Source organism: Aspergillus fijiensis (assembly GCF_003184825.1).
Source record: "Aspergillus fijiensis CBS 313.89 unplaced genomic scaffold BO72scaffold_11, whole genome shotgun sequence".
Lineage (NCBI taxonomy): Eukaryota > Fungi > Ascomycota > Eurotiomycetes > Eurotiales > Aspergillaceae > Aspergillus > Aspergillus fijiensis.
The window spans coordinates 353,396-369,887 of record NW_024468987.1 but is presented as its reverse complement, the minus strand read 5'-3'; the positions used below and the strand labels follow the sequence as shown (position 1 = coordinate 369,887).

At 52.3% G+C, this 16,492-nt stretch overlaps 7 protein-coding genes across 7 annotated transcripts; 5 read left to right on the top strand and 2 right to left on the bottom strand.

Annotated features, from left to right (window-relative positions):
- Window positions 1-419: 419 nt before the first annotated feature.
- Window positions 420-783, bottom strand: BO72DRAFT_24742 (uncharacterized protein). The gene has a single exon (XM_040939989.1). The coding sequence runs from the start codon at window positions 666-668 to the stop codon at window positions 456-458; it is 213 nt and encodes a 70-aa protein (XP_040803939.1). The 5' UTR covers window positions 669-783; the 3' UTR covers window positions 420-455.
- A 116-nt stretch (window positions 784-899) lies between these two features.
- Window positions 900-2,477, bottom strand: BO72DRAFT_372552 (OTU domain-containing protein; the record flags this gene model as incomplete). Its single annotated transcript, XM_040941048.1, has 3 exons — window positions 900-1,682; window positions 1,734-2,161; window positions 2,252-2,477. 3 exons carry the CDS (start codon window positions 2,475-2,477, stop codon window positions 900-902), a joined length of 1,437 nt encoding a protein of 478 aa, XP_040803938.1.
- Window positions 2,478-4,147: 1,670 nt separating this feature from the next.
- BO72DRAFT_525616 (FAD-dependent oxidoreductase) lies at window positions 4,148-5,635 on the top strand (the record flags this gene model as incomplete). The annotated part of the gene is made up of 5 exons (XM_040949971.1): window positions 4,148-4,329; window positions 4,384-4,521; window positions 4,587-4,690; window positions 4,750-4,853; window positions 4,916-5,635. Exons 1-5 carry the CDS (start codon window positions 4,301-4,303, stop codon window positions 5,633-5,635), a joined length of 1,095 nt encoding a protein of 364 aa, XP_040803937.1. The 5' UTR covers window positions 4,148-4,300.
- Window positions 5,636-5,926: 291 nt separating this feature from the next.
- Window positions 5,927-7,396, top strand: BO72DRAFT_445747 (uncharacterized protein). The gene is made up of 2 exons (XM_040944128.1): window positions 5,927-6,848; window positions 6,919-7,396. The coding sequence occupies exons 1-2, from the start codon at window positions 6,089-6,091 to the stop codon at window positions 7,230-7,232; spliced, it is 1,074 nt and encodes a 357-aa protein (XP_040803936.1). The 5' UTR covers window positions 5,927-6,088; the 3' UTR covers window positions 7,233-7,396.
- Window positions 7,397-7,878: 482 nt separating this feature from the next.
- Window positions 7,879-8,859, top strand: BO72DRAFT_24538 (TVP15 family protein). The gene is made up of 3 exons (XM_040939967.1): window positions 7,879-8,360; window positions 8,417-8,506; window positions 8,570-8,859. The coding sequence occupies exons 1-3, from the start codon at window positions 8,276-8,278 to the stop codon at window positions 8,740-8,742; spliced, it is 348 nt and encodes a 115-aa protein (XP_040803935.1). The 5' UTR covers window positions 7,879-8,275; the 3' UTR covers window positions 8,743-8,859.
- A 4,284-nt stretch (window positions 8,860-13,143) lies between these two features.
- On the top strand, window positions 13,144-13,725 carry BO72DRAFT_24514 (uncharacterized protein). Its single transcript, XM_040939965.1, has one exon. It carries the CDS (start codon window positions 13,271-13,273, stop codon window positions 13,586-13,588), a length of 318 nt encoding a protein of 105 aa, XP_040803934.1. The 5' UTR covers window positions 13,144-13,270; the 3' UTR covers window positions 13,589-13,725.
- A 518-nt stretch (window positions 13,726-14,243) lies between these two features.
- Window positions 14,244-16,492, top strand: sreA (siderophore transcription factor SreA). The gene is made up of 3 exons (XM_040939960.1): window positions 14,244-14,733; window positions 14,805-15,349; window positions 15,412-16,492. Exons 1-3 carry the CDS (start codon window positions 14,405-14,407, stop codon window positions 16,260-16,262), a joined length of 1,725 nt encoding a protein of 574 aa, XP_040803933.1. The 5' UTR covers window positions 14,244-14,404; the 3' UTR covers window positions 16,263-16,492.

Below are 16,492 nucleotides of genomic sequence, written 5' to 3'. Positions count from 1 at the left end.
AATCCGTTGTGGATGTGCATCAAATACTCCTGGGTACAGTGAGTATTTCTTCACCGGCTACGATCTACGATCTATGCGCAGGATTTATCCGCTGCAGGGATCAGGGGTTTGTTTGATTGGGTTGGTCTTCTCGCGTGAATGCTTGTGTGTTTGTTTATATTTTTGTTTGGTCCTACGTAAATCAGTACTCTTGGAGAATATGAAGCAGACTGCCGAGCAAGCTAAGGCCATGGAAGTTGGAAAGTAAGCGATTCTTCAGATTTCATCTATCATGCATCATGCAACGATCCTTTAGTCTTCCCACTAGTGTATGCAAGTTTCGTTATCTTTATGCTAGTTTGGGGATATCAAGTACAAGAGAAATGCCCGGTCGGGGCGCCCTGAAAATGCCTGATGGTGAGGACCAAGGCGGAGATATTATGTTCATTGCGGGTCACACTGCGGGGTGAGGCAGCTTAGAGATTTATGCATGTGTCCGTCTGGCGGAGGTAATGTATCGAATCATTCAAGTATAGTGGTATCATAAAGAGTTCAAAAAGTCGGACTTCTTCCGAAGATCTTGTCTGATGTGAGGTATGAAGAAGATGGGGAGGATGATGATGGTGGTGAATGATAGAACCATGAACAAGGTCTAGTCGCGTCGCTAGTAACATGCATGAAGCACTCATATGCAAATATGCAGGTATGCAGGAGGGTATGGTGAAGAAGAAAAAGTAAGCAAGGGCCCAACGCTCTAAAAGGCCCCAAACACCCAACGCGCTTGATAATGCAATAGCCAGAAAATGGTGCCATGTATCGAGAAAGTAAATGGTGGTCGTTAGCTTCGTATGCGTGAGTGGTAACACTCTGCTAATTTTGAATAGGGTTTGGCAAATGGTATGAGGTGCATATGGTTGATCTTAACCGGCCCTGGGGGGGTTGCGACTTTTTGACAGTCGTATGCTTCGTCGCAGCGTGGCCTTGGGCTCTTCACTAGGTTCAGTCGGCTGTCGACTAGCGGTTTTTGTAGGAGCGGAAGCTGCCGTTCGGATCTTAATCTTGAGCTTGGGGTCCTTCTTCGAAGCATCGATGCCGTCGCTGGCTGGCTCCGAGGAGGAACTAGTTTCGGTTTGCTCGGGGGTCGTGCTGCCGGTGGACTGCTTCTTGGGTGCAACTGTGTCAGGACTAACCCGCAGTCGCAGAGAAACAAGATCGTTCTGATCATCTCTGAAGGCAATTCCGACGGTCACATCGGGAAGAATGCGTCGTTTATTCTCCCGAACCCGCGTGCGCCGAACGGCCGGCCGGGGGTTCTCTTCAGCTTCGCTTTCATCCGCGGAGCGTTTGCTGCCCGTACTGAATGGAGATGAAGATCGCGAGGACGGTTGCAGGCGCGACTTCATGATAGCCTTCGAGGTGGGCGCATCTGCTTCGCTACAGTTGGCGTCTTCACCGATCAGGTTGATAAAAGCCCGGTCGATGTTACCACGGCACTGTTGCAGCATGCCTACAATGGTCTCGCGGTCGTATTTGCCCCCGAGACCCTCCTGGATGGCCGAGATTTTCCACGGGGTGGCCACGTCCACGACAGTCGAGCTAGCGGAAGAAGCTTCCTCTTGACGCTCCTTGTCAATGGGTGCTATAGAAGGTGGTCCAGTATGCGGCCCGCTCGTATGTCGGACCGACGAATAATGATGAAAATCCTACGCGGAGGGTTAGAACGTCACCTACGCCATAGTGTTTGTGTTACTTACGTGAAATGCGATGTGCACTTTCTCTCGGTGTTCATCGACGGGCGCGTGAACATCACGGAAGTTCTGGATTCCATACATCGTGTAGACGTCCACATCCCTCTTGAAAGATTGGCAGAATGCCTGGATCTCTTCAGCGCCGCCCCAGACGCCTTTCTTTCGCGATTCAGCCACTCTAGTGTCGAAGCTACGCTCCTTATCCCGGGCCGAGAGGGGCGCGGGACTGGCTGATGACGAGGAGCAATAGGTTTGCCTGGCTGCGTTGGCTGCTGCGCGGCGTGGTGCCCTGCGTTCTCCGCCAGCCGCAGCTATGAAGCTCATGAAGTAATCCTTGTTGGCCAAGATGTGATCCGCGAGACGAACACGGATTTGGTCAGCGTGGAGGAAGTCGCCGTACAATTGATCGGAAAGGGCATAGTACAGGCAATTGCCTACAATTGACGGTCAGAAAACAGGGCACACTAGAGTAGGAGCGCCAAGGGACAAGCTAGCTGGCCAATGGCGGGCAAAGAGCAACGTACCGTCGCCCTCGGTCGGGAGCGCATAGAGCCCTAGCTCGTTGAGACACGGAATCTCCAAGCATTCGGCCTCGGCGGCCTTTTGGCGCGTACTTCTAGAGGATTTGGAGGGCCTTGGTTGTGGTTGAGGTTGATCGCCCACCGACTCAACGGCGGGAGTACTGGAATAATGCTGACGGGGGGCCGCGACTATGGGCACAATTCTGCCACCGTTCGGAACGTCCGCCATAGTTGGTTATAGTGTCTGCTCGACGAGATGCACTCATTTGGGGAACGAACAACAAGATACAGAGAGGTTCGTCGAGCAGAGAGAGAGAAAATAAGAGATGAAGAATGTGGGGAGGGGGAGAGGGAGGAGAAAAATAGTCACTATTGATATAAATGAGGAGGGAGAGGGGGAGGGGGGGGGGAGAAAGGGAAGAAAGTGTTATTCAGGCAAGGAATAAAGTAGAGAATGGTAAATGGGAAGGAAGAAAAGGCGGGAGGAAGAAAAGCAACACACGATCTACGGGAGTACACGCGAGACTTTTCTTTTCGGACGGCGAACTGCGGAGGAGGCGTCTGTTATGCTCGTACGTACATCCCTCTTACCAAGGGTTTTTTTTATTACGCTCCGGGATCACAGGCGGTGAGCTAATAATCAGCTCATGATTGGGTCATTAACTGAGGCGGTAGTAGTCGATGACGAAAGGTATACAGAGCTATTACTAGGTGGTTACCAACCTATAGTACCTACCAAGTAGTACTCCGTACTCTCCTTCAATCGAGTCTTTTTGCGCATCCGCGGGGAGCGGTCACTCCAGCCCAACATTGAATCGGTCAGAGCCCTGCTATTGTTCCAAGCTTCCGGTTGAGAACATATTCACCTCTCTTCAATGAGGGGAAGCCACCTCATTCAGACTGTCTGCCCACTTTCAATGCCCAGAGGCCTGAAAGACCCTATCGGTAACGGGCTCTGCAGATCGGTAATCAATCCTTACACACAGTCCCCTCCCCACAACACTCTCCGAGTCCGTCAAATGAGGACGCGTTCCTTACTGTAACTTACCACGTTCGTCCATGGATTGTGCGCTTCATTCATCCTCAAATCCGATCCCACAACCGAATAAGCGTGATGAATTGAGAGTGCACTGACTGCCCTTGATCTAGGAGGGGAATCTTGGAGAAAGCACTTAGGCAGTCAAGCACTCAAAACACACCGCCCAATTCACATAAAACGGTTAAACCGCGATCGCCCCCCCCCGACGCGACTCCGCTATTGGATCCTTCTGCATTGTTGGTGCATGAAGTGACCTGTCGGACGGTCTATTGGCAAGGACTTGGATGTCTGTAGTAGCAAGGCTGCAGAACACGGACATAACTGCACAACATGGATGTGAGCTGTCAGCGAGTCAATGGCTCCGTTCCTGGGCGTATGGTTGCCAGATCGATGGCAGTAGGTATCACGCTGCTTCGCTGACCAGATTGACTTCATTGCTTTTCGGCGAAGACGGCTGTCCACTCGGTCCGTGATCGGACTCCAATGGTAGTACTGCCAATTGATCTAGTGGAGCACGGGGCCATTTTGAATGGACCCTGCCTGTGCTTTGAGCCTTTGATCGAGTAGTCACATCCTATCTTAAAATGATTGGCAGGAGAAAGACTGTGCTCGAGTTCTGCAATCTTTCTCGAGATATGACGTCAACGCGATTGAGTGCGTGCCGCCTATAGATCCCATCGAGGCATCTTATCCTATCCTATCCAGTCTTGATGCCTGAGGACGGGGTTGTCGCATTCCGGCTTGGCGGGAAGCCCCCTCAGTCTTACTCTACCCAGTTAGTCCCGGGCTGAGCGGGGGTGGCTCTCTCTTATCAATCCGGACCGCATCCCAATTGCCCGCATGCGATAAGCTCTGTTTGTGCAGGGGAAGCGTTAGTTATCATTCCTTGGTTAACTGACTCACAGCAACTAACTTAAATAACCACCTATTTACCAGCCTACTCTCGTATTCCTCCCTGGGGATACGCCTTCTATTGACTCGATAGACTCACCCCCCAAACAGTAGCAGTTTCAATGGCGACAAACAAGATCGTGGTTCTGGGGTATGCTTGACCCCGCCTGTTGTCTGCGGAGCTCATACTGATCTCTGGTTTCAGAGCCGGTGTGTCTGGATTGACCACTGCGTATCTTCTTTCGAAGGACCCCTCGAATAGTATCACCGTCCTCGCGAAGCATATGCCTGGCGACTATGATATAGAATATGCCTCCCCGTGGGCTGGGGCCAATTATCTCCCGTACGTTCCTTCGCAAAGAATAATGATGACAATGGAGTCCAGCGTACTGACTGAACATATGGCAGTGTGGGCAAGCGTGGAAGTGACCATGAGAGATGGGAGCGCAACACCTGGCCAGTATTGAAGGAGCTGACCGAGAAGCATCCCGAGGCAGGACTTCATTTCCAAGGTATGAACATCACTTATCCCCCCCTCCCCATCCTGCCATTGGAGTTAACTCGCCTTCAGAAACAATCGTCTACAACCGCACCAAAGACCAAGGATCCGCAACCGGGGACTGGTTCTCCGAGCTGGTGCAAAAGAACCCCTGGTATAAGGATGTTGTGCCGGACGTGTGTACCCTTAAACCCGCCCCGATCCCCGCCAGACAACCAGGCTAACGAACCCGGACCAGTTCCAAGAGATCCCCGCCGACCAGCTAGCCCCGGGCATCGACAATGCCTCCCAATTCACCTCCGTCTGCATCAACACGGCAATCTACCTCCCCTGGCTAGTGGGCCAATGCCGCCGCAACGGGGTCGTCTTCAAGCGCGGCGTCCTCAAGCACATCAGCGACGCCGCTAGCACTCCCCACCACCACACGGGCCACAAGCCCGACGTGGTCGTGAACTGCACGGGGCTCGCGTCCCGCACGCTCGGCGGCGTCCAGGACGCCAAGCTGTACCCGGCGCGCGGGCAGATCGTCGTGGTGCGCAACGACCCGGGCCAGATGGTGTCGATCTCGGGCTCCGACGACGGCGAGGACGAGGTCGTCTACGTGATGACGCGCGCCGCCGGCGGCGGCACCGTCATCGGCGGCTCCTACCAGAAGCACCAGTGGGACCCCCTGCCGGACCCCAACCTGGCCGTGCGCATCATGAAGCGCGCCGTCGCGCTGTGCCCCGCCCTGGTGCGCGACGGCCAGGGCATCGAGGGCCTGGACGTCATCCGCCACGGCGTCGGCCTGCGGCCCCTCCGCGAGGGCGGGCCCCGCGTCGCCGCCGATCGCATCGACGGCGTCGCCGTCGTCCACAACTACGGTCATGGCGGGTTCGGGTACCAGGCCTCGTTCGGCTGCGCGGAGGAGGCCGTCCGCTTGGTGCAGAGCTCTTTGTCCGGCCGCGCCAAGCTTTAGCTTACTTATGCGAGTACTTGCGATGGGCTTTCTGCTCGTATATACTTGCATGTTTGCACGTAGATCCAACATAAAAGCATCTGTCTATTCTTCAAAATCAATGGATCTCGTAGTGAAAGACCATAGATCGTATTCACGAATGTGCCAAGCTCCCGCTTTTGCCCCGGAACAACATCTGATAGCGAATAGACCCGCGGCGGGGGCGGAGGTGGGTTGAACCGGGGGAAGTTCTTATTTCATGATGACGCCATCATCGTCCGCGGAGAAATCATACGAGCACAATCAGTCCCGGTTTCCCCAGACTCACTCGCATAGACGAATGCTTTGGACCAGAACAATTTGCATACTTAGCATTGTTGGGCTATCACGCACCTTCCTCTCCTACTTATAAGTAAACGAAATTGTCTTTTTATTGTTACCGCTCACTGAATATCTAGGGTTTAAGCCGCCGAAATGAAGTACAAATCCCCGCAGGTGGAGGACTATCCCGAAACCGAGGACGGCACGCCCACTATCCCCCCGAAGCGCAAACTCGATCAGAGGGATCTCGGTGATGAGTTGGGCACTGGACAGGCTAGCGCTGGAGCCGAGCGGGAGCGGGACCAGCCGCCTAGCAAGGTTGTCAAGAAAGATGCGGGGACTGGGGATGATGCTGAGGAGCAGGTAATTCAAGATGTGGCTGAAGAGGAGGATGATGGGTATGATGGGCAGGTTGAGAGTATTGATGATGAGGAGGATGAGGATGGTGCTTTGGAGCAGGATGATGGAGGTGATGAACAAGAAGAAGAAGAGGAGGGGGGGGGAGAGGAGAAGGATATTGATCAAGAAGAGGATAAATCAGAAGAGCCCACTCCCGAAGAACCACAAAGCCCTACAACGATCAGCAAGCCGAAGCTGCAAAAAGCGGTCCAAGACTACGGGCGCCTCCCGCTCTACGGGACAACAATTGCGGAAGGAACCCTGCATGGCTCACCAGAGACGCTGCTCGCGATGGTCATCGATGCGATGCTCAAGTCGCGTCCGATCTCCCATGACCTTTCGCAGCGCGCAGTCAACCATCTCATTGAGGTTGGGTTCCATGATATCCGCAAGCTGAGCGAAAGTAGTTGGGAGGAGCGGGCGATGGCCCTGAAGGACGGTGGCTACAATCGGTATCGAGAGCAAGGGGCGACGAATTTGGGGGAAATGGTGGAGTTGATCAATGATAAGTATGGTATGTTTTGCGCTCCTTGAGTCGCATCTGGGTGATGATTTTGGCCTGAGCTAAGCTAAAGGCACATTAGAGGGTGATCTCAACAACCTATTGAAGAAAGCGAACAATGACCGGAAGAAGACCCGGCAGCTCATCAAGGAGATCAAGGGTCTCGGGGATCTAGGGGCGGATCTCTTCCTCAACAATGTCCAGAGCGTCTGGCCCTCGATGGCCCCGTTCCTGGACGGGCGCAGTCTGGAGACGGCTGATAAGGTCGGACTGGGCACGGACTTGGAGGCGATCTATGCGGAGCTGGGGCGCGACTGTGTGAGTATGAGCCGTCTGGCTAACGGACTGTCTGCTGTCAGGCTTGAGAGGAAGCAGGGTGATCTCATGGCGTTGTGAAGATCTACTGTACTGTACTGTGCTGTGCTTGCACGATTTGTGCACGCGTCCACTGGGCGAGGAGTATGGCTTGACATGCTTTGAGCTTTGCAGGAGTATTAGAAACTCGGGTCTGTCATGTATCACAGATATTGTGACTTCAGCGTTGTACAGCGCGTGCGGACATTGTTCAATTATCAGATATTTATCGCATGGGATCTGAAAACGCCCTATCATCTCACAAAGCGGATATCATGGCAACCTAGCGTGAGGTATGACGTCGACGGCTGTAGCGACGCCCGACTGTCTTGAACCCATGATAGTGGGAGTCTTTTAGGCATTGAGTAGTGACAAGCAGATGTGCATGCAAGCCTCATTAAAAAAAATGATATTCTTGCCAACATGAGCCACCATTCACATATGAAAATAGCTGGTAACTGATTTCTGACAACCAAACATAGCCTGGTTGCAATCTCGCGTGGATGCGATCAGATCCGGCGATTGCTGAGTCATGGGTAAGGTTGGCCTTGGCGGACCCGCAGCTTGCGACAGCGCGACAACTCGAAAGAGCTTAAGCCTCAACCATCTCTCCGATCTCCCTTCCGCACTCTCCGTCTCCTTCATTTCCTTGCTGCTGCCTGCTCAGGACTCTTAGCTCCAAAGGTGAGTCTGGGTTTTTCTTGATACTGCTGGCTGCGGGTTGGAGTCAAGCTCACTGAGTCGACTATCTTTCATCTAGCCACTCAGGTATGACTGATAGGCGACAACGGCTCGTCTCCGCCGCGGCCAGGTTCACCTGAGCGTTGAATTCCAACTAAAGTGATTGCTCAATAGACACTCTTCCCTCTTCCCGATCTTACTCGGCTGCTTCTGCCACTAGAACGAAAGCTTCACCACCATCGAGTATATACGCAGTTGCGTCGACCTAATCGCGAAAATGGATCTCTCCAACATCTTGTACGTCGGACCCGTTTCCAGACTCCATCATCGTCATCACCGCAAGCACAGCAGCTAACGAGACTCTTACACCCAGCCGAATCGTCAACATCGTCGTTGGTGTGCTCATGGTCCTGGGTGGTATTTCCCAGTTCTTCCCTGCGTCCATGAGCTCCATCATTGTCGGCGTCTATGTGATTATCTTTGGTCTTCGTAAGTTTCACACCATCACCACCATGCAATAGGGCGAGACTAACCGCGATGCCCAGTCGTTGGTGGATTGGAATTCCTGCCGAACGTCCCCGACTACGTCTACCGCTACGCGTCCTTCCTTTTCTCCTTCCTGGGACGTGGTGGCTGTAAGTTTGCGCTGCGTTGGAGATAGAATCTTTGTATGTGTTTGCGCTAACATCCGGAATCAGTCTACATCTTCGTCGGGTCGATCATGTTGCACGACAACATCCTGCGCTATATTGCGGGCTCCATCGTCGGCTTCATCGGTCTGGGATATATTGCCCTGGAGTTCATTCCCTCCATCGAGCCTCCGTCCAACATGCGCGAGACCGACCAGGGTTGGGGCGCTGAGCAGGTCTAAGCATGGTGCGCGCATTGCGGGAACAGTCGGGCGGTGTGGCCTCGTGTGATCTCTGCACACGTGCTCGGACAAAGGTTGGTGCTACTCAAATCCGCAGCCGCTGCCCTTGTCACCACGAACGGGCAAGCGTCGGGGCCATGTCAGTCCAGCCTGTTCGGAGTATGACCGTGTACGGCCGGCGGTAAAGCGATAAATCTATCTTTATCCCTCTTATTTGAATGCTTGATGATCGAATGAGTTGCGACGAATTGAATATGGGTATGCGAACGGTTGCGGAAGTTGGGGGTGAGTGGAATAGGCGCAGTGAGCGCAGCGGTTTTATGGACCAAAGCCACACTGTGCCAATAACTCTAGATATATGGTATTTTTTTCCCAGCCCTCAGTGGGTGTCAGATATGTGTGTACTGTACTGTACCTGGGTATCTTTTTTAGGTTTGGGGTTCGGTGATTTATACCAGCATGGAGAGGACTTTTTCTTTCTTTCTCTTTTTCATTCGGTTTCTTGTTCTGGCTGTCAATACCATTAGCCTTGCAACTTCATGTAAATGAACCAGCTCTTTAGACGGTTCTTGGTCGAGGTCTGAGCGCTGGCACTATAACCGGCTATAACTATCACGGATTGTTTGCTTTCTTGGTTCCAGGTCCCCCCATGTGATGATGGCATCTCTCCCTAGAAAGACTCACGAGTCCTATTCGGACAAGGACCCCGGTATATCCGAGACACCATTTGAGCTGATTTTCCGCCTCTCGAGATGAGGGGTTATTGCGCCTACCCCGGATGTTTGCTGTAGCCAGCCATGGTCGGCCGGATCGTCTGATGCAGTCAAAATCTTTCGATAGAAGTACTCATTGGATTTGATATCCGGATCTCCGGACTCCGCCGAACTTGTTGCTCATATTCCGGACCTTGTCGCCGGGGAACGATGAAGCTAGCTTGGAAGGTACTGTAAGTATTGTCCGCAGCAAACCAGGTCCGTCATAGGCCATGTGCTTTTCGAGTAAGCTGGACATGCCCCAGAAGTCGTGGATGTGACTCATATCGCCAGGAGCGCATAAAAGACATGCTCATAGGTGTGCATTACTAACCTATATCGAATCCCTTTCTTTGGCCAATAGGCCTCGCACTCAGTGTTCTAGAATACCATGCCGATCACAATGAGTTGTCCATTGGCAAGGGTACTTTTGTCCGGGGATTAGCTGAGCTGATCATCTTACATACGGAGGCAGAAAGTCGGTCTGGCAGATCGATTGTGATAATCAATCTCACGGCCCCTTTCACAGACCACGTATCCGAACATTGTTACACATCAACCGTAACATGTCCTGCGTTTGCAAAATACTGCGGCGAAACAGCCCATGATCTACCCCTGTTGCTACCCTGCTGCCTTGATGGGCTCGACCTATCTTTTCTGCCTAGAACCGGGAATGATCGGGCGCTGGCTGCATGGTGATTGACGGCTCGATTTCAACCGATCACTCCGCCTTTTACCCTGACTGACTTAGTAGAAAGCAATCCAACGCCCATCAAAACTCTCGACAAGTTCTCAAACAAATGAGTCCAGTACCTTCCAGACCACCGAAGTACTATCTGTACTCGTATGGACATGGATCGTCGCATTGAGCTGAAGTACTGGATCGGATATCGCTTACGAAGAAACCTTAATTGATTGCTGCTGCCTTCGTCCCAGATTCAGATACGCCTTGCGTTTTTGTAACCAGCCTTGTAGACAAGACACCCTGCTGAGGCAGCACCACATGGCTGGGCGCCTACGTAATTTTGACTGTTCCTCTCTTTACCCTGACATGGCGAGATTTGGGGTGCAGGCAGGCGAGTTGATTAACCACTTCCAGCTATCCCTTCCCCCAGCCTATCGCTTTCGAAAGGCTGTGATCGTTACGCCTCCCCCACATAGCCAAGGCAGATATTGGGCGATGGCTGACAGCCGATGTGAAGTAGTCTAAGCGGACAGCGATCCATTGTCGCCGAATGACCAGATAGCTGGTCAGTAATGATATGACCCAAGCTTGGCCGGATCTTCCGACTGTCTGTCTGTCTGGTTCATCGCTCCATAGTTTACTTCCATGTCCGAAACCCATGAAACTCGGGATATTATTTTAGGGGGGCAAAAGTCCGTTCTTATCCCCGGGAACCGAGGCAAGGCGAAAAGGGAGGGAAGAGGGGAAGGAAGGTGGAAGGCTGAGTGAGCATAGTACAGAACGTACGTACGTATTTTTGGCACGCACGCTGGCTGCTGGGTGGCAACTTTTCCCTGCTGCCACGCTCTCTGTCGCTCTCCCTTTGCCCCCTTCTCCAGTGGTTGCAGACTTACAGTACATACTACGGAGTACATTCAGCTGCAAGCCTGCAACCCCTGCTCGAAAATGGGTAAGGACGGCAATTATGGTCCGAGAGCGAAGAACTAAAAGCCGAGAGAGTCTAGATTAATAATATACAAGATGAATGGGTTGGGAACCACTAACTAGTAAACTACGTACACCGTAACCTAATTTTAGGTAGCGTCAACGCTGCCTGCCTGGCAGGTGATTGTTTCGTGAAGGAGTTCCGTAAAGCAAAAAAAAAAAAAAAAAAAAGGGACCGAACAAACCAGGGTTAGGATCTGTTTTGGTAATGTAACCGTATCAGATCATCAGAGATCAGATCATATCATATCGCATCATGATATCAATCACGCCAGGTCATACAGAATGTGCGGGTTGCTTTTTCCCCAACCCTCCCCCCCTTCCCCCCTTCGGTTCTGTTTCATTTTCTGACAAAAAGGGAAAAAAAGTCTCCAATCACGCCAGGGACCGGCGGATCGACTAACAAACAATTAAATGTCAATCTGTCTGGATTGGAATAGATCTAAGGATTTTTCTTCTTTTGGTGTCTGATCTCGGACGAGTCCGTCTACTGAGTACCGGTAGAAGCTATCTACGTAGTTATCTGACCGTGGACCGTGGACAAGATAATCAGTTGCCTAGATCAGCAGGTGCAGATGTACCTAATTCGGAAGATAGTACGGAATACGGAGTAGATTGAAACAGGCGGGAAGCTAGACCTAGCACCTACTATCGACGCTTGAAGCATCTATGTAGACTAGGCATGATGAGCAAATGTTGATTTCATAGCAGGTACCTATCACAATCCCGATCGGCTGGGAAAGGAATCCAAGAAAAACAAAAGCAAGATTATCAGAGTAGGAGGCATGGTGTTTCCCTGGACTGATTGATCTAAGTAATAATACCAGTAAACATCAATGATCGCAACCCGCCTGGGCTGGAACGGGATTGATTATCTCTCCGTCCGGGCAAATCGGAATATGTCAGTCTAGAGGCCATCCAAAAGGTCCGTACGTAGCTTGGTCTAGTCTACCTGTAAACTGACGACTAAAGGATAGATCCAATCATTCAACCATTCATCGGTTCAGCCCCGTCGCCTCGGGTGAGATAACGACAATTCCGGTCGGTTCTTAAGGAGAAACGTCGGGAGTGTTGCTAGTCCGGACTCTTATGCAGCCAACCTAGTTCTCACTAGTCCGGATGTCTAAGCGGCAGACGAGTGAATTACGTATATGTCCGTCTCATTTTCTGCGATTTTCTCTGTTTCTTTGGTTTATTCCTGGTTTCCCCATTGGTTTGATACATAAGTTTCGTTTTTCGGCCTAGGCTCAAAATGAAAAAACTCACCCACTGCCGAGTGAGTAGAATAGCGCGACGACCAGCATGATACTAGAAGCTCGGAAGACCGAAATGGAATCTCCGGCAGAGCCAATGAGGGCGCGAAGAATCTGGCTGACTTGAGGAGGAAATGCGGCAAAGGCCAATCGCCACTCGTGGAATAAGGCTTATTCCACAATCTCGGCGCTAGCGACCGAAGAGGAAGGCAGCAGCCCCGCCGGCCCAGCGCACTAAGCCGCGTTTGGGTAGGTGGAGCCGAATGATTCGATCTGGGGACAAGCTTGCGAGATGAATTGGCCGGAATGGAAAACAAAACGGCCATCAGGGTAAAAAAAAATGTCAGAAGGGAGCAAACTTCCCTATTGCCAATCCATGCACAAACCAAAAAAGTCACCCACATTTTCTGATCAGTCCAAATGCCACGGTGGTGCTGACCATCTGATTTCTTTTTCCATCCTGTCGGGTTTACCCACTGTTCTTTCGTCTCTGCAGGGTGTTCTCCCAAAAGCAAAAACTACTTTCCCAGAAGAACAGGACTGGACTTTTATCGTTCGACACACTCTAGTACAGAAAGGGAACTCCCACCCCCCGTCGTAGATCCCCCTGGGAGATCGATAACGAAAGGGCGGCGACTAGTTGTGATAAGACCACTCTGCTGGGTGTGAGTGACAGCCAGCCAGCTCTTGACACCGCGTTCCGATATCCCCAAACGAGCAAAGCAAATTACACAGCATTTCGGAACAAAATACCTTACTTCCAAAACAAAGAAAAAGCAGAAGGCCAAAAGAAAAGAACCGAAAAAAGAGTCAGAAGCAGAACAAAAAGAAAAATTTCCATCCTGGTAAGTAACATGGTAATCGTTTCCCCGAGCAGTCTGGCCCCTCTCTCCCTCCCTCGCTCTCTCGCTCTGCCGGGGGTTATCAGTCTCCGGTCATCATCATTAGTTAGCATCATCATCATCATCAGCATCATCAGCCATCCGCCATCAAGCCATCAGCCCCAAACAACTTCAACCTTCTTCCACCTCATACCCACTTTTTCTTTCCCCTTCTCTTTCACTTCTTCTGTTTATCAATCTGGCCCCTCGGATCAAATCATATCTCCCCTGATTCTTCTTCCCCTTTCCCTTGGAACTCTTTCCTACCCTCACTCTTCCCCCTTCCTTTGACTCTACTCTTCCCTGCCTCTCTAGTCTCCCTCCCCTCCCTCCCTCCATCATATCTGATCCGACATTCCATCGCCTTGTATTGATCGCCCTTCACCTGCCGATCTTTACCTCTGCCCTCCGCGTTATCCCCTAAACGATCGATCTATCCCTCCCATCTTCTTGGACCCTTTCCTTCAGCCTTCTCCATTCCCATCTGCCTAATCGTCTCTTTCATCCCCTCTCTACACCTGGGTTTCAAACTTCACTCCTTCAACATCAAACCTCGTGACTCCTTCTTACCCGTTGTTCCCTTCCAGAATATACGCCCCGAGCCACACATCATCCGACGCCACGGCTACATCGCCACTCTGACTACTTCCGTCGTCCTCGGATAAGACCAACCGTAGGACTTTTCGTGGCTCATCTGTTGCTCTCAGGATCTCCATCTGTTCACTGCTTGCTGATCCTGTCGTGCATCGACGTCTGATCCTTCGCCCTTTCTTCTCTTGCAGCATTCTTGCTCCTGTTATCAAGGATCTTCGTCTCCTTCGACTTTCCCGGATCCAGTCCCCAGCTGGCTGACATTTCCAGCCGGCCGGCCTTTTCTGACCTTTCTTTTCTTTTTCTTCTGCACTGTCATCTTGACCGACTTTTGGCCTGGTGGTACAATACGTTTTTCTCCCCGACTGTGGTGCGACATACGTTACGACAAGCCCTTGCTCTACATCTAGATACCGATCCTCCTCAAGTGACTGACCGCGGCCTCTTGATACGATCTCAGGTGCGTGTTGCTGGGAGACCGGAGGCGCGAGGGAATAGCTTCACCATATACCGATCATGTTAGCGTCAATCTCGCAAATGGAGTCGGTGCGTTCGCTTCCTCGAACTCCCGACATGGTTACGCGGCATCCGTCAGCCGAGGACCTGGACGCAGCGCAACAGTTGGTTTCATCTGCCCAAGCTGGTCGTGAACATCTTGCCGATCGTACTCGTGACGACGACGCATCGAGGAGACCGGAAGGACCCGTTCCTCAATCCTCCTACGACCCAGAACGCTCCCTCCCTTCCGTCAAGTCCCTCTCAGAGGTGCCTCCCAGTCATCTGCCGTTGGAGAAACAGTCGCCGAAGTCACAGAAGGATGCCGCTGTATTTGGTCATTCCTGCAGGTAGGTGCAGCTTCAAATCCTTGTTGCGCGATTATTCATGTGTTTTACTAACGCTGGCGGCCTTTCCCCAGTAATTGCGGAACCAAGAGTACCCCATTATGGCGACGATCACCGACTGGGGCGATGATTTGCAATGCGTGTGGGCTCTACCTGAAGGCTCGGAATGTTGCTCGACCAACCAAGCGGAACCGCGTACAGACGAGCGCTGAGCCTGGTCAACCTCCTCAGCCGCAACAACAGCAATTGCCAATCCCTCCCCAACATGAGACGCATGCACCACATACCGAGGGCGGCTGTCACGGGTCCAAAGGGTCATGCCCTGGTGGGGGTAGCTGTAATGGCACAGGCGGTGCGGAGGGGTGTGATGGGTGCCCAGCCTATAATAATCGGGTTTACAAATCAACGGCGAGAGGCACCGTCCCCGTACATGCCTGGAATCGAGCGCCAACTGTCGAGAGCGAGAAGCCTCCCCCGCTACAGGAGCCCTTGGACACTCCCGGAAAGACCACGACGACGGGTGAGGGAAACATGCTGGTGTCGTGTCAGAACTGTGGAACCACGGTAACCCCGCTTTGGCGGCGCGATGAGAATGGCCATCCAATCTGTAACGCATGTGGTATGATACTTTCCTTATCTCGAAAGATGTGTAATTCGAGTGTTAACAGGTTTTGTTTGCAGGACTGTATTTCAAGTTGCACGGTTGTTATCGCCCCACCACAATGAAGAAGACGATCATTAAACGACGAAAGCGCGTCGTGCCCGCCTTGCGGGAACATTCGCCGACCGCCGCAACACACTCATCGAACGGCTCTTCCGCATCGCCTGAGGCCTCCCCTGCCGCTTTGGCTTATGCTCACGACGATCATCACCGATATTACAGTTCTGAGCCGATGGAGCACTATGCCAGCATGCCTGCGGAGCGAATTTCACCGGTCGCCCCAAGGCAGTATGGCTTTGCGCCGCCGCCAGTCGATTTCACGGGCTTCGGCTCCGGCGCGGTCTCCTTGCCGCATCATCCCCCACCCCCTAGATTGCTGGAGCCAGAACGCATCAGCGCCCCCAGCCACTCTCCGGTGTCGCAATTCGGCCGACGATCCCTGTCGCCTAATCCCAGCAATCCCAAGAAACGCACGCTCGCCGAGACCGCCTCATCTGCAGAAGCGATCTCCATTCCGACCACTTTGGAGAATGGATCTAATCAGCTGCCTCCGATCATGTCCTCGATGAACCCCTCCCCTCCCGCACGCCTAAGCTCTATCTCATCTCTTCTCAACCCCAACAACCACCATCACGATGAAACACGGTTGGATCCATCCCTTGCTGCGATGGGCCGCCAGCAGCACCTCCATCACCACCAACCTCCTCCCCCTCCTACTCTGGCCCCTCCCCCCCCTTCGCAACCCTTGCCTAGCGTCTCCGAGCTGGACGGTCTCCGTGAGGAGAGGCGGCTGAAACTGCAGCGAGAAGCGGAAGAAATGCGGGAGATGTTACGCGCCAAGGAGCGAGAACTAGCGGAACTGGGGCAATGAGATGATAATCTTATCAATCAATTAGTCTTGCCTTGGTTTCGGGGTTTGTCCTCCAATCAATCCATCTTATCTTTTCTTTCGCCTTGTCCTTTTTTATTACCAATCATACAACTCAACTTGGCGCCGGGCTTTTCTGACGAAGATACCACAAGCTTGTTCGTTTACGGTTCCGTACTGGACTGTTTTTGTTTTGTTTTTGTTTTTTACCCTCTTGTTTCTGGAACTGGAAA